At 34.5% G+C, this 24,909-nt stretch overlaps 2 protein-coding genes across 6 annotated transcripts; one reads left to right on the top strand and one right to left on the bottom strand.

Annotated features, from left to right (window-relative positions):
• Positions 1–2,529: 2,529 nt before the first annotated feature.
• Positions 2,530–10,098, bottom strand: LOC118172054 (protein FAM227B-like). The gene is made up of 6 exons (XM_035335726.1): positions 9,876–10,098; positions 9,483–9,527; positions 8,236–8,340; positions 5,790–5,891; positions 4,977–5,103; positions 2,530–2,641 (listed from the first exon to the last, which is right to left on the bottom strand). The coding sequence occupies exons 1-6, from the start codon at positions 9,888–9,890 to the stop codon at positions 2,604–2,606; spliced, it is 432 nt and encodes a 143-aa protein (XP_035191617.1). The 5' UTR covers positions 9,891–10,098; the 3' UTR covers positions 2,530–2,603.
• Positions 10,099–14,543: 4,445 nt separating this feature from the next.
• Positions 14,544–24,666, top strand: DTWD1 (DTW domain containing 1). Of its 5 annotated transcripts, XM_035335720.1 has the most exons (6): positions 14,655–14,669; positions 15,071–15,250; positions 16,743–17,047; positions 18,069–18,212; positions 19,444–19,717; positions 23,845–24,666. In XM_035335720.1, the coding sequence occupies exons 2-6, from the start codon at positions 15,175–15,177 to the stop codon at positions 24,072–24,074; spliced, it is 1,029 nt and encodes a 342-aa protein (XP_035191611.1). In that variant the 5' UTR covers positions 14,655–14,669; positions 15,071–15,174; the 3' UTR covers positions 24,075–24,666. The 5 variants fall into 5 exon arrangements, with proteins under 5 accessions (XP_035191615.1, XP_035191614.1, XP_035191611.1 ...); XM_035335724.1 differs by lacking the exon at positions 15,071–15,250 and having other exon boundaries at positions 14,544–14,669; XM_035335723.1 differs by lacking the exon at positions 15,071–15,250 and having other exon boundaries at positions 14,626–14,669; positions 16,766–17,047.
• Positions 24,667–24,909: the final 243 nt, after the last annotated feature.

The following is a 24,909-nucleotide window of genomic DNA, read 5'->3' as shown; positions in this document are numbered from 1 at the left end:
ATGTGGCTGAGTTTCTACCCAGTCTCACATTTCTGTTACTGTACAGGACACCATTCTGTCACAGACAGATTGTTGTCTGTTTTCATGCTAGCTAACAAGGCTAGCTTGTATATGTCTAAATGAGTTGCTGTGTATTGCATAGGACAGGAACACTACATGCAACCTCCAGAGGAAAGAGAACATGTGGAAACCATGGACACTCATTTCTTGTGTAAGACACTAAATTATTGTGTAAGATAGCTAACTTACCTATACAACCAATTCCTATCAATCTCACTGGAAATTAGGCAACAGAGAGGATTTGGGAAAGCAAGAAGCTTCTCAGCAGTCATAGGTGAGAACAAGAGATTATTAAACAAAAGTGAGAGTGTCCTGCAAGCCTAAAGCAATGTGGTAGAGCACAGAACAGGATATTAATAGGAAGACCTAAAATACTAAGGCTGCTCCCTTTTATTTTATTTTCATTGGAAAAAACAAGTCATTCTATCTTCTTTTGGAGAGAAGCATTAAGACCACAATAGCTTCAGTGACTTCAAAAATTACTACCATTAAAACAACCTCAGGCTAGAAGTATTATTATAATCAACAGCCGAGGTGATTTATTGAACCTGTTCCACAAATAATCACTTTCTACTCAGTTTCATATTGTTGTTTACATGTGCTAGCAAAGCACTATAAGGTTCAAAGGGCAAAGGAAATATGATTATACCAGAACAAAACCATTGGAATTCATAAGTCATGCAGATGTTTCCACTGGTTTTAGGTTTTGTAAAAGCAATTTTTTATACGCAAATGTTTCTCTGACAATTGTCTTCAACAACACAGATACATTTCTGTTTCTAAAAACTGTACTGCAAACAGAGCAACACTCCAGAAATGGATTTGGTAAACAAGAATTTCCTTTCAAGACCGCAACTTGATGAAAGTAACACAGACTTTCAAATTAAAAGAAACAGCGGGTTTTGTTTTGTTTTGTTTTGATTTGATTTGATTCCCAATTGTACTTGAGAAGAACTACTAAGGTAAAAAAGGAAAATGATTCAGGAAAGCTAACAGACAATATATAAGTGAAAGTGAAATTGTTCACTTTATTAAGTCACAGGTGTATGTAGCCAATCCATACAAAGATTCTACAAAGCTGTAATTTGTAGAGACCAAATCCTTCAGATAGTTCTCAAGCAACTCTCCTTGTTGCTTAGATAGCCCAGTCCACTAGTAAAAATCCACACAGTTCTCTTACATCTACATTACAAGAGAAAGCTTTGTGGGAATGATGGAACACACCAGAACATTTCCCTGTCTCTTACATGGCCACAGAATTTCACTAATTTAAGGTTTCCTGAGTACAGCATGTTCCAAACTTTCTCTCCTAAACATTAATGAGTACAAACCACTACCTTTTCTTAAATGTTTAACATAATTTTAAAGAAAACTTGTCAGTGTAATATCATTAAAAATGATAGAGGCTGGGGAGCAGGAAAAAATTGCACAGAGATATCTTAGCCCATTCAGATAGATTCCATCACTAAAGAATTCCTAAAATCATTCTTCAGCTTAATTTTAAGACTGGCTATGAATATTTCTATTTTATATAGCCAATTATACACGAGAAAATGCAAAACCAAAGAATCACAGACTTCACTACCTTTGATGCAAATTTATGAGTTTTTATCTGAACTATTTTGCAACAAAAATAATGTTTCCTTACCTTGGTGATTGGGTAGTGATATAAATTCAGAATTAGGATGAGCCCATGAAAAAAAAGGAGGGGGAAAAAAAGGCAAAGATGGGAAAAGTTGTCGGGGCAGAAGGAAGACTAAAAATATCAAGAGAAGACTGGCAGCCTAAAACAATGGCTGTAGCTGCCAGAAGGAAAACAGAAACTTTAGACATGGGGAATATGGTAGAAGAATCTAGCCAGCTTGAAGAAATAAAATGTCGGATCACACATTTGAATGAAAGGGAGCGAGCTAGAAACATCAGCACAAAAACCTTGAGATAAGATGTTAATACAGTAGTGAGAAAAAACAGCGGTCTAATATCAAAGAATAATACAGCCAAAGATCTGGTCCACCAGGACAAGGAAGACAAAAGGGAAGTCAAAGGGGAAGTCGAAGACAAAGGGGAAGACAAAGGGGAAGACAAAGGGGAAGAGTGCAAAAGTGAGAGCCAGTGGCCAGAAAAAGGAATAGGAAAAAAAGCAACAGTCATTAGTAGTAGAGGACATGACCAATTGAAACTATCAGATTTTACTAGATGAGTCTTAGCATCAGCAGCTTCTTTAAAGACCTTGTAAAATTGTTTACAATAAAATACAAGTGTCAGTATATGGGAGGATATGTGCTTAGAGTTGATCCACAATTTATCATAAATCGCTATGACATTTTGATTCGGTGCAAAATAAAACAAAAATATTACTAGTAATATACGTTGACAATTAGGTTTTGCAATCTACTATAAGTTACATTCCAATATTCATAAAGTAATATGCATTATGAGATAAAAAATGTTTACAAGACTTACAGGCTGCTGCAGAACTGGCAGATCCACAAGCCTGTATGTTAACAGTAGCACCTTCACTATTAGAATTTGCTGTGGTAGCCTTAAAGCTCTGAAGATTCCATTTCTCCCATACACATTTCTTTGGTTTCAGACCCGGAAAACAAAAATTAAATTAAGAAAAATGTTGGTGTTACTTTTGAAAATTACCCTATGAATCTTCCCAAATTAAATTATTTTATTTATTTATTTATTTCCTAACTCCAATGTTCAAATTTTTATGCCGATGCTCAACCTTAAGCTCAGGAGCCATGCCTGTTTAACTGATATATAGTCATATATTTAAAGTAAACCTTCCTTATGGACAGATTTTGCTGTATCCTTTCCACTTCTGCTTGGTTTTGCACATGAACAAATATCTATATTTTGTGGTTGTTCCAATTCCAGTAATTTAATACATTTGCATTTTTTGGTGAGGTTGTGAATTACTCTGGCAGCAATACATAATTTACTTTACTCAGTGGTTTTCAGTATTCATTCCAGTAGAATTTTGCACAGCTCCCACACTATAAATTTCATGCAGATACAGAATCTCTGCCATAGCAATGGTCTTCTAGTTTCTTGGGGTTTTGGTGGTGGTGGTGTATTTTTTTTTTTTTTTTAGTCTGACTAAATTTTGGTTAATTCTGTCCATTATCTCTTTATAGTGGTTACACATTACAGACTCTACTGTGGGTTTATCCAGCTCTTCCAAGTTAAAGGCCCACTTGAGGCTTGGTGCACATAACCTTGAAATATGTAAACCTTCTCTAAATTAGATTTTTCAGAGTATTTTTTTCTATACTTAATTTTCTCTGTCTGTAACTAAAAAGAAAATTCTGCCCAAGAAACAGTGACTGACATAAAGAAAGGTTTTGAGAAAATATTTTTGTATTTTGTGTCTACTTCAAAAACATATTTCTATTGCATTTGTCAATCAGGTTCAACATACAAGATAAAGAATTCCACACTGCTATGGAACCTGAATAAATGAGCACTAAAGATAGAAATCTGCTCTAAATCTAAGTTTTGGAATGGATATTAGGTAACATATACAATCTAAGAATCATAGACTCTTACTGTTAGACAGTAAATACAGATATTTAATCACAATTCTATTGCAAGAGAAGCTTCTAGTATAGGTACAGTCAGAGCACTGTAAGAATATTCATACAAACTGACCATTTTTTCTATAGGGAGATCAAGGAATGATCTCCTAGTCTTCTGTTTAACTAATATATATATATATATGATAACTACGTTCAGCAGCTTTTCTGGTAATTAGTACAATTTTTCTTGAATTTTAAGACTTGTATCCTGACTGCATGTATGTGCTTACCATAGATTCCTCCAAAATATTTCTCCTACAGGATATCATTAAGAAAGCAGTGAAATTAAATCTGCATTCATCAGTTCAATTATAAGCTATGTCTCCAGGTGCAATTATATCCTTGCTGGATAATTCTGCAATAGTTAAGCACTTTTACAGCTAAAAGAGCTATTCCAGAACAGAGTCACTGCAGTATAGCAATGACTGGGCTGGATTATAGACTATATATAATCTTTAAAATAGAGTACTTTCTTTTCAGCATCATCCTGATAATCACCAGCTCTAAAGAGATTATCAATTCCTATCCACTCAAATTTTGAGACATACAAGCTTTGAAAGACAGAGACATCAGAGCTCATACAGTTCTAATGCAACATGAATAAGGGGAGCTGGACTTTCAGATTTAACTTTGCCCTTGAAATAGCTTCATTTAATGGGGAAAATATTTAATTCTCAATCATCTTATACAGGAACATTTCCAAAAGTGTAGGTAGATTGTATCATGATAGACCGATAGAAAGATAAGCAGGTTCTGTGAAATGTCTCACATTTTCAGCAAGACTTTCTCATTATTGAACACTGGAAGGTCCAGTTCAGCTTATCTCGCTATGCAAATAAATAATTAGAATGTAGTATGCTTCCACAGTATCAGCTGCATTCAGACAATAGAATACTAAACAGGTTTGCCAAGACATTTATACAGCATAGTTTAAAGTAGGTTACGTACTTTGTTTGACATAGTTTTGCGAAAAACACTTTGAAATGTCAGATCCAGTTTTATTTTTTCTTAAACTAGAAAGAGAAATAATGCCATGGATAGCCAGTTCAGATTCTTTCTCTTCTTTCCCAACTACTGTTTTACACTGTTTATTCATATTTATCTACCAATAATCAAAAATAAGATATTGTTATCAGTGCTATTATCAACATTATCACCTGAGCACAGACTGGCAGCTTTGACAATAGTATTCCCAATACTGAATTTTCTATATATGTATATCATTACTAGGGAAAAAAGCGTTAGATTCTCACTGAAATATATATCTGGTGGCCTGGACAAAATATGTCTCATAAAAAAATAAAACACAAAAAAAACAACTACCAGTACCTGATATCCACTGAAAAATGAAGTCTACCAATCCATCCTTAAAATCATCATCAAAACTTTCAATGGATTCAGGAAACGCTTCGCAGAACTTGACATAGATGACTTGTGACAAACAGTCAGGATACACCTACCAAAATAAGAATAACACTGTATCTACCCAGGTGACAAGAAGAGCTTTCATATTAATTTTTTTTTTTACTTAATGTAAAAATATTAAAGTGAAGTGTAGTAATACAAAGCCATTATGCTATAATAATAATAGTACAACCTTTTATTACTTCTGTGAAACTTTAGGCAACTATATCATTAGTAAGGGAACACATTTCTCAATAATTTGCTTAGCCAATGTATAAGTCAAAGTCCCCAGTTAAGACTGAGCTAGACAATACTGATTTAAACAAAATTACGTACTTTGAATGAGTCACTTAGGGCTAAAATTAGGATGCAGAATAAAGCATTATATTAATAACATATTAAGTATATTAATTTGTTAATATTTAGCTAATCACAATAGTTAATGAAAAACAAGAAAATTGGAAATATCTCATCTTTCATATTGTTGTATTATTGATACATTCTGCGAGCCAAAATTTGACTTTTGATAAAGAAGTGATAATTTCTAGCTTTTCCTCAATATTTCTAATTGTTTCCTCTCTTCTACTTACATGCATGTATCTCCAGTTCTATTTTGTACCAAATGCTGCCAAACTGATTACATGTAAATTTGTTTATGTGACATGTTAATAGTTTTATGAGCCCAAATATAGTATTTCTATATATATCATTGAAAATACTACGTAAGCGTTCATTTACCTGAAAAAATGTATCTTTAGCCTTCGTGGGAACAAGAAGAAAAAGCACCACAAAGTTTTCTGCAATTCTATCAAAAAAGTGGTCTTGATCTTCTTGGTTAGGCTTGAAAGGAAAAAAACAAATCAGGAGAGAAGACATCAGTGTAAATTCAGATATTGTTGCATGCTAATATGCTGATGTAAGAGATTGCTGAAGCTCATGTTTATTCACCCTATGACGGGGACAATGCAAAGGAGCACCACTGAAACGCTTACTCCTAAAACAATTCCACCTCTTCCTACAATATTTTGTTCTAAATGTATTAAGAGTTTTTTGTAGTATATTGCAGTAGTTCCTGATTCAGAATAGCACTTAAGAACATGCGTTATTTGAAGCATATGTTAAGTATATCAGCTAATAATTAAGATGGAATCTAAGTGCTGTACTGAATCAAAACCGGTATACATAATCAGTCTTCTACCATGTGAATATATTCCTTCTCTCCTTTATAATTGTGACTACCCAAGATAATAGAATACATATATTAATGTTCGTAACCTAAATGTTGCAAAATCATATTATCCTATATAAGTGCTAGCACCATTACAATTGTGTAGACAATTTTGATCTAAAGGCATTATAAGCATCATGGTATACACCTGCTAACTAAAGCATCTCATCATGTGCTCAACTACTCCTGTTTAAAGGTATATAAACAGCAGGTTCAGTCTTGGACCTACACTTGATGTAATTGATCGTAATTAGTACCTTGCTGCATTTTTTTACTTACAGAATCTTTTGCTTGTTTCTTTGATAATAACAGACCAAAGAATGCTTTAAATTCATTTGTACCTTAAACTTTTGGATAAGCTACCACCAAAAAGAATCCTGAAACACTGCAATAGATGATTTTGAGAGAAACAAGCTTCTCCAAACTTTAAGTATGTCATTCTGAAAAAAAACACAAGGAAAAAAACAAACAAACAAAAAAAACTAGACAAAGATAAAAAGTACAAGGATTTTCATTTCGAACAGAATCTCGAACACAAGAAAGTAGGAACCTTCTTTTAGTTTGAGGAAATACTGAAGGGGAAAAAGCTTGCAAAGGAAATGCTTAGCTTTTACTGAGAACAAAAGGTACCTTTACCTCCGCATTAAGTTATCAAAATACGGGGACTGATCTGCATTTGCTGGATACCTGCAAATCTCTCAGCTTTGTTACATTAAAATCCTAACACGATTAAAAATATTTAAAATCACAAATATTGTAAATAACCACAACAAAGCAGATACAGGCAGTGGATTAACTTTGACATTAGGAGGCAAGCACTGATTCTAAATTGTGTCAGAACTGTGTGCAGAAACACTAACATGATTTTGAAATTCCTTGCATCTTGGTTACCTCTGTACATTTGCACACATTCAAACAAAAATTTTAAACCAGTCCTACAATGACTTTTTTAAAAACACAGCTGTGGTATTCAGAAAGCTCTATGAGGTTCTAGCTTTGTATTAAAAACAGAACTATTAGGAATAGCTGTAGATTATAAACTCATATGAGACTTTTATCCAGTGTAAGTAGTAAGGTCAACAACCAGTCTCCAAGACATTAGGGTTTATGCAAAAATAAAAATAATAATAATAAAGTGAAGTAACTGAAGAATTTAAAGACATTGCTAATTCCCACTGAAATCTGTAGAAAATTAGAATAAAAAGGTTGGTGTTACAATAATATTCTAAATTGTCATTTACAAATCTCATGGCTAATTTAGTCCAGGTGGAAAAGCTTTACCTTTACATAGAAAAATTACCCCACATCAGTCATATAAAAGATGGGTACATGCACACCAAAGGAATTAGCATATTGTCAAATAAATCTTTCCTTGCCTGACAAAAAAGCACTAACTAGCATTAATTTACAGTGCACATAGAAGCATCTGGACATTTTTCTGCTGTAAGTCATATACAAAATATAAGGAATATCTTCACTTTTTATGCCCTCGGGTGGGAGATGAGGATATACTAGAGTATGCAACCAAACAAAAACAACCATGTAATTTAAGACAACGTGTAACATACATGCCAAAGGAGACTAAAAACAAACAAACAAACATACAAACAAAAAAACATATTCTATATTGTAATTCTGGGTTTACCTTGTTTTTGGAATTAAGCTTAATATTAGTTTATCATTCTTTATTTTAGTACTTTCATTATTGGTCAACTCTGGGACAAAGGACAGGGCAGCAAGAAGAATCCAACAATAATGACTCCTAAACATAAAAAGCTCCTAGATTTGTCAGTTTTGTAACTTCAAGAAATGCTAACAGCAATTAGTATTGCTGTTTTGTATATGTTGCATATTGCATACATAAACATGTATGAAAATGGAACACAATGTATGAGTCAAAATATCTGCTCTTTATCAGCAGCTTCTGTTTAGGATACTGAAACAAACAGTACATACTTGGAAATGCTGAGCTTTTATAACTAAGTTGCAACGTTTTGGAGCTTCCAAATGTCTTGGTAATTCTAAAAGTTGTTTTAGCTTGAAACCAGGGTAGTTACAGTTCTAAAGATAAAAGAAAAACCTTTAGTAATTTAAGCTGATTATCATGTTTCTTTTGTGTTAATGTATAGAATGTACAGAGAAAATACTATTTCAAACATACACTTTTTTTTTTTTTTCCTAAAGTAAGAAAATACTATTTTATTTTTTTTTTATTATTTTTTTTTTTCCCTAATGTAAAACCTAAAGACTATTCTATAACAGATGTGTTCACTTGCTGGTGATGCCATTCTATAAACTATTTTCTTTAGTAGTTGCTTTATTTTATTCCACTAAGAATCTGTCAAAATACATGAAAAGATCACTTCAATCTTTGATACAGTTTGTTTCCTGTGGATTTCTTCTTCCTCAAAACTTTATTTTCTATCAGAAAATATGACTAATTTAATTCCATGCTTTTTTTTTATAGTTGTTGGGCTTTTTGCTTCTTTCAACCTATATATATTATTTTTTTCAATTTGAGATTATATTAACTATTTCTTGGCCACTTTGACCATATCTGCTCTGTCACATCAGTTCTGGTATGAGTTTCCAGTCATGCACAAACTTCTGATTGTTCATAAAGCTGAACTTTAATAAGCCAAGCTACAAATATATGTCCTTATGTTAAAATTTTTGCATCCCTCAACATATTAACTCTATGGGTTATTACTAACTTATGGCCCATTTGGGGGAATATTCACATTAATATTTCAAATACCACATTCAAATATGAATGTAAAAATATATATAAATATAAAAAAAAAACTTTTTAATGCCTGATTATGCCCCAAGTTCAACCAACAACCAAAACCTACCAGGGTTGAGACATTCCAAACAATCAAGAGACACATTTGTTCTCCTTCAAGTCCCTCACCTAGCACACTGGAAAGTCACTGACACTAGTCTCCAAAGATGTGACTGTTATATTTCAAATGAATAATTTTAATTGCCATATTTACACTATGTGGAATTTCCTTTATGCCATATATCTAAAATAATATAGCCTAGAAAAATTGATACTGAATTCTGAATGAGTGATTCTCAAAAGTTTTCTTTCCCTTTGTTTGGTATCAGAGGTATTTCTTTGATTTCCAGTTTGAAGAATATTCATAAGACAAAATACTATGTAGTTTAAAAAATATAATTAATGTAATAAAGCTCACCTCTACATTTGTAGCTTTTGATTCCTCAACAATGTATTTGGAAATCTGAAAAATGTTTAAATTTGTAATTCAAAATTAATGCTATTTCACAGAATTATATAAATAATATCGTACGCTAAGACAACTCATACAATTAAATGTGAATTTACTTCAGACTAGGAGCAATGGTTTAAAACTGAAAGTTAGTGACATATTATTACAAAATATCATTGGATATAACAAAGAAAAAACATTTTTCAAGTTTTTTGTTGTTGTTATTTTGTTTTGTTTTGTTTTATTTTCCCACAAGCATACAGAGATAAGTATAATCTCACTTCAGGATCCAAGGAAAAGATTTGTAAATTTTGTCTTTCTCATCTAACCCATAAATGGAATTAAAAATAAAGAATATACCTTTGCTTTCTGCATCTCATTTGTCTGCGTCAGTAGTTTTTCTGCATCAGTTTGCTCAGAAGTAATCTTTTTTTAAAAAATAGCAAGTTTTAGCTAGAAATAGGGTCTGGATTGATGAATTTATGGATTAAAATTTAATCACGCAAAGGCTTTTCATATATCTGGATCTACATCTAAATGTGTACGTGCATAAAACTTAACACATTGTATCACTGGAATTATTGGAAAGCTTAAAAATAGCTATTTTTATCTTTCTATATGTCTCATATTATCTTTATAACACCAACATCTGTGGAAAACAACATGTTTTCACAGTCACTTTGGTTACGCATGAAACAAAATGTTCACAATATCTAGGCAGAACTGGGACTTTAGCTTATTAGACTTTTTTTTTAATTACAAATTTGACACTTCACACTTACAAACTGAGGAAAAGCTGAAAACAATTATCTGGAACAATGCCTTTCGTTTAAATAATACCTAGAAAATATCTAACGTGCACATTGTATTTTACTTAAATTTCTAGAATTTAGCAAGCTGTTAATCTACAATTTATATCTACATATGCAGTCTTATTTTTTTTTATATTACTCCAAGCTGTTTCCAAGATATTTTTTCAGCATATTTCTTTAGTTCAGTGATGCATGAGTTTATTCTGTTCTCCAAATCTGAGAGTGAACTGATGTTCAATGGAATATGTTCATACAGAGACTTAGAGCATTGAAGGAAATGTCTTTTCGTAACTTATCCACCAAAGAATGAGGCTCATCTAAAGAGACACATCTTGGCCAGCTCTTCTGTAATCAGTACATAGTAAAAATAGTTATTTTTGAATATAATACAAATGAAAAGATTAAATCAGATAACCTGTGAAATTTATTTTGGATAAAGAGTTGTAATACTGTCATAAATGCATTTTACGTATACCTCGTAAGAACTTCTAATTTTGGCAACATTATTAACATAGACTGCAATTTCCTCCTGTCCCATGTCCTGCATCCAGAGGTGATTATATCATCTCAAAAAGAGAGAAAAACAGAAATAGGCCAGGGAGGCCCATTAGAGCATACACAGAGTAATTAAAAAGACTATAACTTTTCAGTTAGAAAAGGAGATAACTGAAGGAAAAAAGGGTTGTTATGTTTCTAAACAGACAAATAAAATCATGTGCAATTTAAGTTCTCTGAAGGGATAGTAATGCCTTCCATCTGTTGAGAACAGCCTTGGAAGCATAAGAAGAAACTCTGCTCTAGTCTAGCAAAGAATTTAAGCTAGTAGCTTAAATATTTGAACAAATTGTTGAAAAAAAATAGTAGTCATTTGAAGTTAATCATCAACTTGGTTACTTTCCTGAAATAACTTAGGAAGCGTTAATACAGAGTAATCAATCTGTTTTTAAAACCTCTAATACAGCTGAAAGACAATGATATGTTCTACCATAATAGTAAGACAGCAAGACAAATTAGTCACCACTACCACCCCCAAATCAAATGGAAAGCAAACTGTTTATACACGTGTTCATTTTAGTGTAAAAAGGGAAAAGGTAAGTAAAACCAATTAGAAAATTAAAACTTACTCATAATTTTTGATGTTTTCCCAAATTAAAATGTTTCAATTTTTTATCTAAGATTGCTCCTCTTAAAAACATTGTCTTCTAAATAAAAATTAAATTCTTACAATTAAACGTTCCACCTGTCAAAATATTTTTACACATTGTTTCTGTAAGATGAAAAGTTTTGGGTCGATGCAGAAGATCAATTTTTTCTCATAGTTCTGTAGTTAAAGGCTTTCAGTGAGGCTTTGATTTGCAAATAATGTAGGTAGATCAAAAGGAATTTTCTGTTTCCTCCAAAAATAATGTAATTTGGAAGAATCACTGATATCCACATTATGTTAAATTCTTTAACAAAATATAAAGTCATATTGAAAGATTTCCTAACAGCCTTACCAGTACAAGAAAACAAAGAAAGCTCATTAAAAAACAAAACTAGCTATTCCCCTTTTCATACTCATCAGAATGTTTTGCCTCAGGGCTCAGAACTTTGTGTTATGTTAGTAATGCTGTGGACCGATCAAATATTTTAAACAAAGCTTGGGTCAGTGTCATCACTCAAGCATGATTACAACATTACAAAACTTCTATACAGCAGACAAAAACTTTCTCCATGGTTTACCTTTGAGAAAAAGGAAAGGTAACAGAAAGGTTGCTCTCTTGAAGATTTGCCATTTCTACAGACCTCTTAGTTTCTGGTGCCTGAGGGTTTAGGAAATACAATCTATGTTCAAACTCAATTCTCAATATTTGTATTCACATGGCTTTGCTTACGACCTCACTCCTGCACATTCACTTCATCATACACATGGGTAGTTAAAATAATAAGCACTCAGACTCACCAAACCTTGAGACTGTAAAAATACTTCAAAAGTCAAAGGAGGCTTTTGCATTTTTCTACTGACATACGGCAAGAATTGTTCTTACAAGAATACCTTAAAAAAAAAACTGATAACACATATCAGCACATATTTAAACTTTAGATAATTAAAATTGTCAGTCAAAGCAATCACTGTAGCTTACATAGAGCATGTTCATGGTCATTTCTGGCAATAAACAGAAGAATCACCACACATTCTTAATAGAAACATGCTGAAAATGTGAAAAATATTCAATTTTTCAGTAATCATAAAAAATAATCATAAAAGCGAAACTTCCATTTTCTTCTAAATATCTCCACACAAAATATTTATGATATTATTTATGTACTTCTAAAATGCACACACACACACACAAAAAAAAAATAAAAATTGAATGTCCCCATCACCTGTTCCTGCTGGTTTTATATATTCAGTTTTTGTTCAGGAGTTGCAAGCAACATGAGGACTGCAGATTAGCAGAAGTCTTACTGAAATCAGTCAACTAGTATATCCTGGCTTCAGCATAATTAAAAACACAAACACAAATTTACACTGTTACTATGTCTGAGCAGAAATCAAATTTGAGAAATACCTGTTTATATATATATATATACATATATATATACATATATATACATATATCTTTTTAATAAATTGTGAAAATAAGAACTTGAAACAAAAACAATGTAGCAACCATTCTGAAGAATGGTTTTGTTTTGTTAATATCAGAGCTTTCAGGTGCACATAACTGCACAGTATAAAATACAAAGCAGTAATTCAGATTACAGATCCAGCCTTTAAATGATGAGCTCTGTTGTTCCCAAAAAGTTCCTCTCTGGATTAAGCATCGAGAGAAATCATTTAAGCAAAGCAGGAAATAGGACATTTAGTAAAACCTACTATAAATAATTTTGGTAAGAAATAATTTTAGAAGCTATTACAAAAGTCTTCCTTGTGTTAAACGTTTTGTTATTCCAACATAATTAACAAATGCACATCAAGAGGTGGTGTCACAGCATGAGAAGAAAAAAACAGATGCATCATGAAAGGTAGACTTTTTCTTACTACTGCAATGTATTACATACTACTAGCATGAAAAACAGATCAACTCAAAGCAAAACAAATAACAGAATTCTGGTAGACATTCTCTGCCATTGAATGCAATACCACTAAGTTCAGTGAGGTTTTAGGGGTGTAACTGAGATCAAAATTTGGCATAAAATCTGCCTATAACGTTAATTTTTCCCCTTAAGGTTATTATAACTAATATATCACAGACTTTATTTGACTGAGTCAGGAGAAATATTCTCTATACCAAAATTACTGCTCTAATTAGTCATGTCAACCTAAAAATGCAGTTACTAAACACAGAATATTGGATGTTATTGTAGAGCAACATCCTTAATCAGGTCAAAGAGTTCCACAGAAAAAGTCCCAAGTCCCATTTAGAGAGAGATGTAAAACAATAAAAAAATACCACAGCAAAATTCTTCAGCGCTTGGTGTCAACCACTAGTACGAGTTATGTACACTAGGTGAAAAACGTTCAGGGTAAAAAAATGAGAAGTAAACTAGCTTTCCTGTAGTTAACAAGGGACCAAAAACTTTCTGACATCCACCACAGGCCGCAGAGCCAGGGACCAAACAGAGCCCACAGGGCAGTACTGCCTCCCCTGGAGACACCATCTCAAGGCCATTAAAACGAGGGCATCAGTTTCATAGGGGGTGCAAAACCCTGGAACAAAAACAAGCTGAAAAATGCAGATTCCCTCCCTGCAGGTAATGGGATGTGGTTTCTGTTCACATTTTTCGGGGGGAGGAGGGGGCGGGGAGGGGCATAAAGCATGGAAACAGGGCAGAGCCCCTTCATTGCAGGAGGCCTGGCCGTTAAAAACGACACCTCAGTGTCTGGTCTGCTAAGATGGTCCCGCTCCGCTGCTGCTCACAAGAAACTGGGCAAAGCCCTGAGCTGGAGGCAGCTGAAGGGCCAGGGAGGTGTGCAAAGACCTCGCGCCTTCAGGCCGCGGTGGGGACACAGTTATGCGGGAAGGAGTCAGTGAACCAGACTGACAGCTAGTCAGACAGAGAGTCAGCCACTCAGTCTGTTAGTCAGACAGTCAGTCTGTTAGACAGTCAGTCTGTTAGACAGTGCGTCAGTCAGTCAGTCAGCCAGTCGGCCCGCGCGTGCCGTTGCTAAGGCCCCTTAGCAACCACTCCCCGCTGCTGCCCTGCCGCTCACGTACTTCCGTCCCCGCACCCCGCGGCGGTCGCAGCCCGGTACTTTCGTTCCGGGGCCTCTGGGGGCTGCGAAGGCCGCGCGGGGCCGCAGTGGAGGGAGTGGCGAGGCGCGGAGCGGGGCCGGGCCGAGCCGGGCCCTGCGCGAGTGAGGAGCGCCGTGGGGCCGACGCCCTCGCCTCGCCGCCCGGGGCTGGGGAGGGAGCGCAGCGCGGGGCAACTCCAGGCCGCGGCCGCCCTCCGAGGCCTTTGCGGGCTCTGCGGGACCGGGGGAGGCGGTGGCAAAAAACCTGCGAGATTTAAATTCCGAATTGCAGTCGGGATGTGGAGGGAGCCCCCCCGCAAGTGGTATTTCCCGGGTTTTGGAGGTTAACTACAGATGGAGTGGTTATTTACATTCTTGCAACTTTTTGTCTGAATCAGGATTTGGATCTTACAGGTGGTGTAAACTGCATTGCTGTCTTGGTGTTTTTTTGTGTGTGTGTTTTTTTTGTTGTTGTTTTGTTGTTGTTGTTGTTTTGTTGTTGTTTTTTCCTTCCTTTAGAGAAGTCTGCTGTACGTATACTGCAGTAACTTTTTGAACAGCTATTATTCTGAGACAACAAAAGTTTTTCCGTGCCATTACAGCAGCGCAGCTCTTGTCAGTAGCAATAATGAAGGTGCTTTGGGGCATCATAATTAAACACTGCAGTTCTGTAAGGCATCCTATTGCAAAGAATCAGGTTGCTGGTTGGGAACGCCTGTCAAATTACAGGGCCTTTTTGCTTCTTGAGGATAATTATACATGTTAGCAGAGGCACAGCAAGCTATCACTGAGACATAGTGGATATTTTTCCCTTGGCTTTCTCTGAGATACTTATAAGCCAATTGCACTAAAGAATCTGTATGCCTATTGGATTTGGTGTTTATTGGAATGGCCATCCCTGACCTTTCAAAAGTTAAAGCTTGTCAGGGGGGCAGGGGGAGATAGCAACGCACGCATAAGTATTTAATTTTACCAGAAAATAACAACTAATTTTTCTGGGATTAGTTAATTTAAATTTATAATGGAAGTTAGCTATTTTGTCTTTGTTGTTTTTTCAAGTAAATTACATTTGTTTTTATCTAAACAATTCATTTTGGATCACATCTCAGGAATTATTGTTTGTTTTTGTTAAGCATAACTGTTTTGTTAGATCATTTCACGTGTGATTCCTGACATAAAAGGCAGTCTAAAGTAGCCATAAGCAAATATGAGGGATTATTGCTTTCATTGTACGTGGTGAAGCACCAAGCACAGAAGGCAGTTTATAATTACTGAAGGCTGCTCAAGGTCGTGAACATGGACTACTTTGCAGACCAGGAAGGACCTTGAATAACCTAGTTAAAAGGGTTTCATTAAAGCTGTGCCTGCGAACACAAACCTCTGCACACACAATACTGATTCTGCCTGGATCAGGTATACAGTCGAGTTTCTGATATGTTATTCAGAGCACACAGAGAAAATGTTATGCTAGTTTCAAAGGGTGAGACAATGTCATGAAGAAAGCCTGAAAAAAAATATTCTGTCAGCGTTATTAAATCAGTATGAACCTGCCGAATGAATCTAGACTGTCTGCACTTACTATCTAGGACATAGAGTACCAAAGCCATGTGTTTGCTTTTGCAAAAATTTTTTCAGCCTTGAGCCTTGCTTCTGAAAAGCTTCTTTTATCTCACAAAGCTCTGTCAAGAGGGATTTCATTCAGGTAGTTTGGCCTGCCCATATACAATAAATTTCAGCATAGAGATCCAAGTCTGTATAGTTAACTTACCTCTTATGGCTTTCTGTCCTGTAGACATTTAATTCCTAGTCAGTAGTCATGCTGATAAGTAATGGAACTGCTCATGCAGGTAACAATTGTCAAGCAGTGCTTTTACAAGCTTTTAGACAGATCCTACCAACAGAAAAAAAATATATAATTCTGCACAAGTCAAGTGAATAGAATTAGTTATCTGGGTAAAATGATGAATGTATGTACATTAAGAACACGGAGCTCAAGTTCTTTCTAGCTGCATACATTATGCTCTCCTGAAATCTGTTTGAAGTTCTTGGTATTATAATAATTGAACCAGGTGATTTTTTTTTTTTTTTTTTTTTTCTGTTACAGAAAATACCTTTAAGTATTTTTTTGTTAAGTAGGATCATACAGAATCATTTCCTATAAATTTGTGCATAGTATAATGGATTTTTATTTAACAGGTACATCATATCGTCTGTTTCAGCTAAGCATGTCTTTAAATTCATCTAAGTTTTTAAATGAAGAAAACTCTCAAGGACCAAAAAGAAATAGAGAATGTTTGGAAAGTCTTGAATCGCAGACTCCATCATCATTTAAAGATAACCCACTTCAACAATTACAGTTGGCATCACAGGAAGTACTTGAAAAGGCAAAAAAAAGTGGGAGATCAAAATGCCCACAATGCAATAGTTCAAGGATGTTTTATTGTTATACGTGCTTTGTTCCTGTTGAAACTGTCCCTAGTAAAGAAATTCCGACTGTGAAGGTTAATATTTCTTATGCATCTTTTCTAATATTCTTGTGCCTTTTAGTTACCAGGGACAGAGAACAGACTGACCCTGACCATTTCTTTTCTGATTCAATCTTTATGAATAGTAATCTTTAACACAGTAGTGATAATATATGAACAAGCTACAGTTAGATAAAATTACCATTTTTGAGGAATTACATGTACAAGCACTGACAATGTTCCACTCTTCCCATAAATGTTTATGTACCTAATAGATAGAAGATAAGCTGAAGTCACTCAGCCTCTCATGCAAATGGCTATTTACAGTTAGTTTTTAAGTTTCTTTACCTTCATTCTTCAGTTTATAAGAACACTGGCCAGAACAGGATGTATTGTGAACAAAAGTGTTATTTGTTCATAAACAAGAATAAATGTTACATAAAATGTGTGCTAGAAGGCATAACTAAATGTCATGGTTATAATTCAGGTAACTGTTCTTAAAATATAAATAAGTGTAACAATCTTCAGTTACAATATTTGGGGAAACCATCGAAGGTGATAGAGATACATTTTACAAAATCATTTAGGAAATAAAATGCATTTTGAAGACAGTACTCTGAAAGCTTTGTGGAAGAACTTTAGAAGTACTATGGAAATTTGAGCTATTGGCTTTAGGTATGTTTCAATTAAATGACCATTTTTGTGATAAGGTGAATACCTAATACAAATGAGTATTCATATTTAGGGCCATTATATTGCTAAACTTAAACCCATATTTTGTTTATTGTTTGATCCTATTTCTAGGGCTTTTAACCACACTACTGTTGCAGCCTTCCAAATTGCATTCATTGCATACTTAGGTATTTATATGAATTGAGAGAAAGTAACAAGTGAGTCTTGTCACTGGTCTCTAGTTTAGTTCATAATTGACTAAAAAATGTGGTAAAACTATTTAAAGGAAATATGTTAATTACATGCCCATAGGATTTCTCCTGGATTTTGTATAAGCTTTTGTATATATAGATGTGATCATATATACTTTTCTTTCTTACTGTAGTTACCTTTGAAGATTGACATTATTAAACACCCAAATGAAACGGATGGCAAAAGCACCGCTGTGCATGCTAAGCTCCTGGCACCTGATGATGTTACAATCTATAAATACCCTTGCATTCCAGAATACAAAGAAAAAAGACATGAAGTAAGAAATTCCATATAAATAACAAGGGTTTGTGCTGGGGAAATACAGAGGTATCTTATGCACTTCCTCCTGCTGCTGAAGGGAAGCACTATTCTGTTAATGTAGATCCCTCCATTTTGAGCAACTCAAAGCCTGCAGATGTATAATGGTTATGGACTGGCCTCCAAAGCTTGGAACTGCTGTAGCACCGCCTAACTACCTGGTATTTCCTTTGTCCATCACCTTAATTAGTGGATAATTTGATTTGCTGTGTACTATAAGAAATATTTTACACAGACATATGAAAATATTTAGTTGGGTGTTCTGCTTATTATATTTACCATCTGCCAGACCTAAACTTCCTTATTTTTTTTACATTTGTTATTTACAGAAAAAAACTACCAAATGTAATATTGTCTATCATAGAGCCTGAAAAATGTGAGATATTTGATTTATATGCTAATTTAAATTGAAGTTAATCTGAAATCCGATCCATTATAATTTGATGACATGAAAAGGAAAAAAGTGTATGTATCTCAAAGAGATGTTATTTTCCTCAAGGAATGAGACATCAAGGAAAGAATAGGTGGTACACAGGCAGAGAGATTTAAAAAAAAAAAAAAAAAAAAAAAAAAAAAGGCAGAAAGAACAATGGAAAGGGCAGGCAAAAATCAGAAGAGGCTGCAATGACTTCATATTCCAGGCTTTCCAAGCCACAGATTCTGAATGCCACAAGAAGCTACTGAAAAAAAATATAATGAAATAAAGCAAATCACTTTCTGTTGTAAAGTATTTGTGGGACCTACAATAGACAGAAGGAAAGAGGAGATTATTTCTTCTGATCTAAAACCTGTGAATGAAATCAAGGTAGAAACTATTCTTTATGACCTTCTTGCCCCATATACTGCAGCAACAAGTGAAATTGAGCTTCTTCAGATATGACATTATTCATTGTCTTTGATGAAAAAACTTTTGTACAGAAGCATTAGAATTGGTACTAAAGGCACAGATGTGACATTTAATTAAAGATTTATAATGTCTTTTTTTATTTTTATACCATTCTTTATCCTTTTAGACGAAAAACATAAAATATTTCTAAAATATTAAAATATTTGAAAAGATACTCTTCTACTTACTTAAATGTTTGTGGGTGGGGATGGAAAGTTTCAGTGCTTCAATGAAACAATTCCTGGTGTTCTATTAGCATACTAGATTTTGGTAATACTGAGATTTCTTTGTTTTCTTCATTTAGATAGCGCTTATCTTTCCTGGCCCCAATTCAGTTTCAGTAAAAGATATTGCTTTCCATCTCCAAAAATACAGTAAGAAAGCTGTTTGTGACAATGATGATGACTGTTCCAGAGAACCATTTCTTAAGCAAGCAAAAATAGAACCTAAAGAAGAAAAAAATCTAAGTGAATGTATCGCAAGCAACAGGAATGAAAGCACTGGACTGAAGAAAATAATATTTATTGACAGTACCTGGAATCAAACTAACAAAATAATAACTGATGAACGACTGCAAGGTAATAAAATAAATAAGTAATAAATAAATAAGTAGTTACTGCTATGGAAATGGTTAAATGAAGTACCCATATATGTAAATCATAAATTATATGAAAATGATAAACAGTAATATAAATCTTATAAATGCAGACAATCATATGCTGGGCTGCATCAAAAGAAGTGTAGCCAGCAGGTCAAGGGGGGTTATTCTCCCCCCTCTTCTCTGCCCTGGTGGGACACATGTGCAGCACTGCATTCAGCTCTGGGGCTCTCAGCGCAAGAAAGACATGGACCTGTTAGAGCAGGTCCAGAAGAGGGTCACAAAAATGGTCAGAGGGCATTGTCTTCTGTGAAGACAGGCTGAAAAAGTTAGGGTTGTTTTGTCTGGAGAAGTCTCTATGGAGAGAGCAGCCTTCCAGTCCTTAAAAGGGGACTACAGGAAAGATGAGAGGGACTCTCTGTCGGGGAGTGTAGCGATAGGAAAAGGGGTAACTAAACTAAAGAGGGTAGTAGATCTAGATGAAATACTAGGAATAAGTTCTTTACTGTGAGGGTGGTGAGGCACTGGAACAGGTTGCCCAGAGAAAATGTGGATGCCCCATCCCTGGCCTTGAACAAGGCCAGGCTGGATGGGGAGGGCAGTCTCTCATCCACCCCCAGGGGAAAATTTTACCCAGGTATATGTAGTGTGCACAGCCCACATATTCATTGCTTATTACCACTTAGTGTTTGTCATACAGGACATAAGTTGCGTTCATACTCCTTTTAGAGGTAACAGTTTTGTCTCAAGTGCTTGAGCGTGTCCAGAGAAGGGCTACAAAGCTGGTGAGGGGTCTGGAGAACAAGTCTTACGAGGAGCGGCTGAGGGAGGTGGGACTGTTTAGCCTGGAGAAGAGGAGGCTCAGGGGTGACCTTATTGCACTCTACAGGTACCTGAAGGGAGGCTGTAGCGAGGTGGCGGTTGGTCTATTCTCCCACGTGCCTGGTGACAGGACGAGGGGGAATGGGTTAAGTTGCACCAGGGGAGGTTTAGGTTGGATATTAGGAAGAACTTATTTACGGAAAGGGTTGTTAGTCACTGGAATAGGCTGCCCAGGGATGTGGTTGAGTCACCATCCCTGGAGGTCTTAGATGTTTAGACGTAGAGCTTAGGGATATGGTTTAGTGGAAGATTTGTTAGCGTTAGGTAGGAGGTTGGACTCAGTGATCTTGGAGGTCTTTTCCAATCTAGACTATTCTGTGATTCTGTCTTCCAAGATGGATGGGGCAGGGTTTTCCCAGGCATAAGCTGTGTTGTATATACATGAAAAAGAGAACTGTTGTCGTTTTTCCAAATGAAGTCATCATCCAGCAAAGTACTCCTCTTATATTGAAGTTCATAATTCCAAATAAAAAGTGATTACAGTACTTACTCAAACAGATGAAGTTACGGGAAGTACTAGATGGAAACATCTGTGAAGTAAGCCAAGAAAATGTAAAGAAAAGCCTTGTGGTTTGTAAGCCTGCATTCATATATGAAGTAAATCTAGCTAATTGTACAAGAGAAAGCAATTGAGTCCATTAATCTTAAAATCAGATAGCCTTAAAAACTTGGACAAAAAGTACTTCTGTATCTTCTTGGAAAAGTGGTATAATGTATCTTTAGAAACCAAAACCAACCCAATCGCATTAAAAGCAGGAAATACTTGAAAGTTGGTAATGTCTAGGATTGCTTATTTCATTACAAGTGATCACTAGACCAGAAGAGGAACAGTTGCATCTAATGTTGATGATTACTTTCTCATGAGAGTGATGAAGCATATTGGCAACATCAAGATGGCTGTTACAGGAACAGATTGCTTTGGTATTTTTTCTGTAAGTTTGATTCATTTTTTATTAGCAAAATGTTTTACTTTATTAGCTTATTCTCTTGTACAGGGCTGAATCATAGATCTATTTTGTTGTTGTTGTTTTGTTTTTTTTAAGTTTCTGTGCTTGCTTTCATTTCTACAAGAAAATGGTAGCCTTTGCCAGCACTGGGGTTTCTTGAACTAGTGAATGTTCCAGTCCGCTATATACAAGCTGTAGGGACAAAGATGTGACTGAAGGTTTCAGCACATACGAAAACCTTACAACTTACATGCATTTTGTTGATAAGTCTCTTAGATATAAGAGACTAAATATAATTAATGCAGGATTAACAAAACAGTGAGCTATTATTATTATAAATAATAACAAATTATCATTTATAATAAATAAATAATAATTTATAATAAAAAATATATTAACAAAACAGTGAGCTGTTGTTATTATAGTGGAGGGAGCACAGGAACTATTTTGTGACAACAGGATGCAGCATATGGGAAAAAACAGAGGCTTAAGGGAAGGTAGAAGATCTCTCAAAAAGGTATTGCCTGCCAGAATGCACAGGAGAATAATTTTGTAAGGGAAGTTAGGTTATATTCAGTATCTAGCCAGATTTAAAGGTATTACCATTTTGCTTGATCTCAGATTCACAGAAACATTCATTTCTAATGAGCTTAAAGTATGTGGTTGCTAAAAAAGCAAACCCAAAATGTTGATTTCCCCAGTAGTTTAAACTTTATTATGAACAACCAGTGTTTATAAGAAAACATTGCCTTTGGCAATACAGATACAGTACAGATGACAAAAACATGCTTACTAAACTGTACCGCTTAAACCCCTCTAATTTTTTTTCTAAAACTAGAATTCTGCGTTTGAAAGTAACTGATCGTGCATTTGCTACATTCAGTAGCATCAGTGGTTTTGCCTTCAGTGAACCTATGTTTATATTCACACAACAAATAGGTGGGAATTTATACTTGAGGAATCATCCCCTAAATTTAGTTCACTGCTGTTAAAGTGGAAACTTCGCTGGATTCTATGAAAGTTTTCACTTTGATTAGGTCTGAGACTTCACTTTTTTTCCTTCATGCATAGTGAAATAAGGGCTGCCCTTATTCAAAGTAAGGAAAGACAAGCAATGAAACCTTTTTAGGGAAACAAACAACAAATATAATTACTATTTTAAATACATACGTATAGTATAATAAGATGCAATAATTAGACTACCTTATTTTGCATTTTGACTTTACTGAAACTTCTGTCCAAACTTACCTGTCCATAACCTCCAAGCACAGACCATAATGTTTTTACTGACATGGTTACTTATACCAAACCACCCCATGACACAAACATCATATTTGATTTTAACATTTAGAAAAAGATAAATTTTATAACACAATTATATTATTATTGCCTGGTGTATATGCTATTTCTTTATAATCTCATTGTCCACCTGTATACAGAGTGATTACACATTAAAGTGTTTTTTAGTTCAAATAGTTTATGCATTTTAAGGAGCATAAAAATGAAGATAATTGTTTAAAATTCATCTGATTAATAAAAACATTTACAGACAGACCAGACAGACTGCAGTAGATTAAAAAAAAAAAAAAAATATGCCATACAGATACCAAATTTCCTGCTTTCATCTCAAGTGGAAATGCTTCTATTTTCTAATAAAATTAATGACCAGATTCTGTCATTCTCTTGAGTAGTCCTTGGAACATTACAGTTACTTAACAAACATTAATTACAATAATCTGGCTTTTAGCAAACAGATATTCCTCTGAGTTCAGCAACACTGACAGTGTTTTACACTTGAAAGTTGCTAACTTTCAAGAAATTCATATTCATAAAATTTATATTTATATAAATTTATATTCATAAAATGATTAACTTCATCTCTTGGAAGAGATGAAGTTAATCATTTTATGAATACCAAGTCTTTGTAGGTGTGAGATTCACTTTTGCCATCTGATCAGACCCTGCATCCAAACTGCAGTTTCCTAAATGCTGTGAGGCTGAAAGAAGCAAAAGAATATCCCGTAAGTTTTACTTGCAAATCTGGGGACTGTAACCTAGATTCTACAGCACTTTTTCATCAAGTTTGAAAGTGGTCCATGAAAAAGGATAAAATTATCACCCCCATTTTTCAAACAAAAATGACAGTAGAGGGAGGGAAATTATTTGCATGAAGGCATCTAGCAGGTTAGCAGCAAAGCCAAAACCAGAAGAACTGAAGGCTTTGACATCCTGTCTACCAATCCATTTTGTCTAATGTGTCAGTTTTTTTTCTTAACAGGGTTGCTACAAATTGAGTTGAAAACAAGGAAAACTTGCTTTTGGCGTCATCAGAAAGGAAAGCCAGATACATACCTTTCCACAATAGAAGCAATTTATTACTTCTTTGTGGACTATCACCAGGAGGTTTTGAAAGAGAACTACAAGGGACAATATGATAATCTGCTTTTTTTCTTTTCATTTATGTACTCATTGATTAAAAATGCCAAGTGTTGTAAAGGAAAAGAATAAATTAAGATGTCTATAGGCAACAACATTTCATTTTGGTTCTTTTATAATGAACTGAACACAAGTAAGATTTTTATCTTACTGAAATGTGGAAATAGATTGTACTCTTAGAAATAGGTATAGTGCTGCTCCAAAAGAAAGCTAAAGACCTCATGTCATACACACAATACTGTAGAACTACTTAGATGAGCAGTCTGATTAAAGTTACTTAAAACACTCATGCTTTACTAAATACTAGTGTTTGAAGCTCAGACCTCACCTGCTTATCACAATGAGAGTATTTCATGAGATGCGGATTAGAGTACTAGGCCCTCATCCCATAAGGATTTCCCTAACCTTAAAAAAAAAAAAAAAAAAAAAAAAAAAATTATTATGCTAGCTTTTTATTATTAATTTTGTTTCATATGCTTGGTATGTTTTACCCAGTAAGTCTGATTTCAGTTTTGTAACATTAAAAAACTTCCTGAAATGATTAGGATGATACTTAATTGGGGTTAGGGAACAGCAGAAAAATGAAAGGCAGCATTAAGTGAATGGAGTATAATTGATGTACTTTGTGATGATGTACTTAACTCTGGAAAATTGTTCTAGTAATTGTTCTAGTAATTGTTCTAGTAATTGTTCTCTTTTCTTTTGAAAATTGTTCTCTTTAAACATTATTGTGCATGTGTACAGAAATCACAGTGCATGATTGCTGTATTGCCATCCACATACTGTTGTATTAAGAGTACTCTCAACTTCCTGGATAATTTTAGGCTTCTTCAAACAGAATTTAAGTTTTTATTAAGTAAGATTATTATAGACATTATTATTTTGGGAAACACTAACCTCTGTCATT

This window comes from Oxyura jamaicensis, chromosome 10 (assembly GCF_011077185.1).
Source record: "Oxyura jamaicensis isolate SHBP4307 breed ruddy duck chromosome 10, BPBGC_Ojam_1.0, whole genome shotgun sequence".
NCBI classification, from domain to species: Eukaryota; Metazoa; Chordata; class Aves; order Anseriformes; family Anatidae; genus Oxyura; species Oxyura jamaicensis.
The sequence above is the reverse complement of the archived record's forward strand: the minus strand, read 5'-3'. Positions and strand labels throughout refer to the sequence as shown.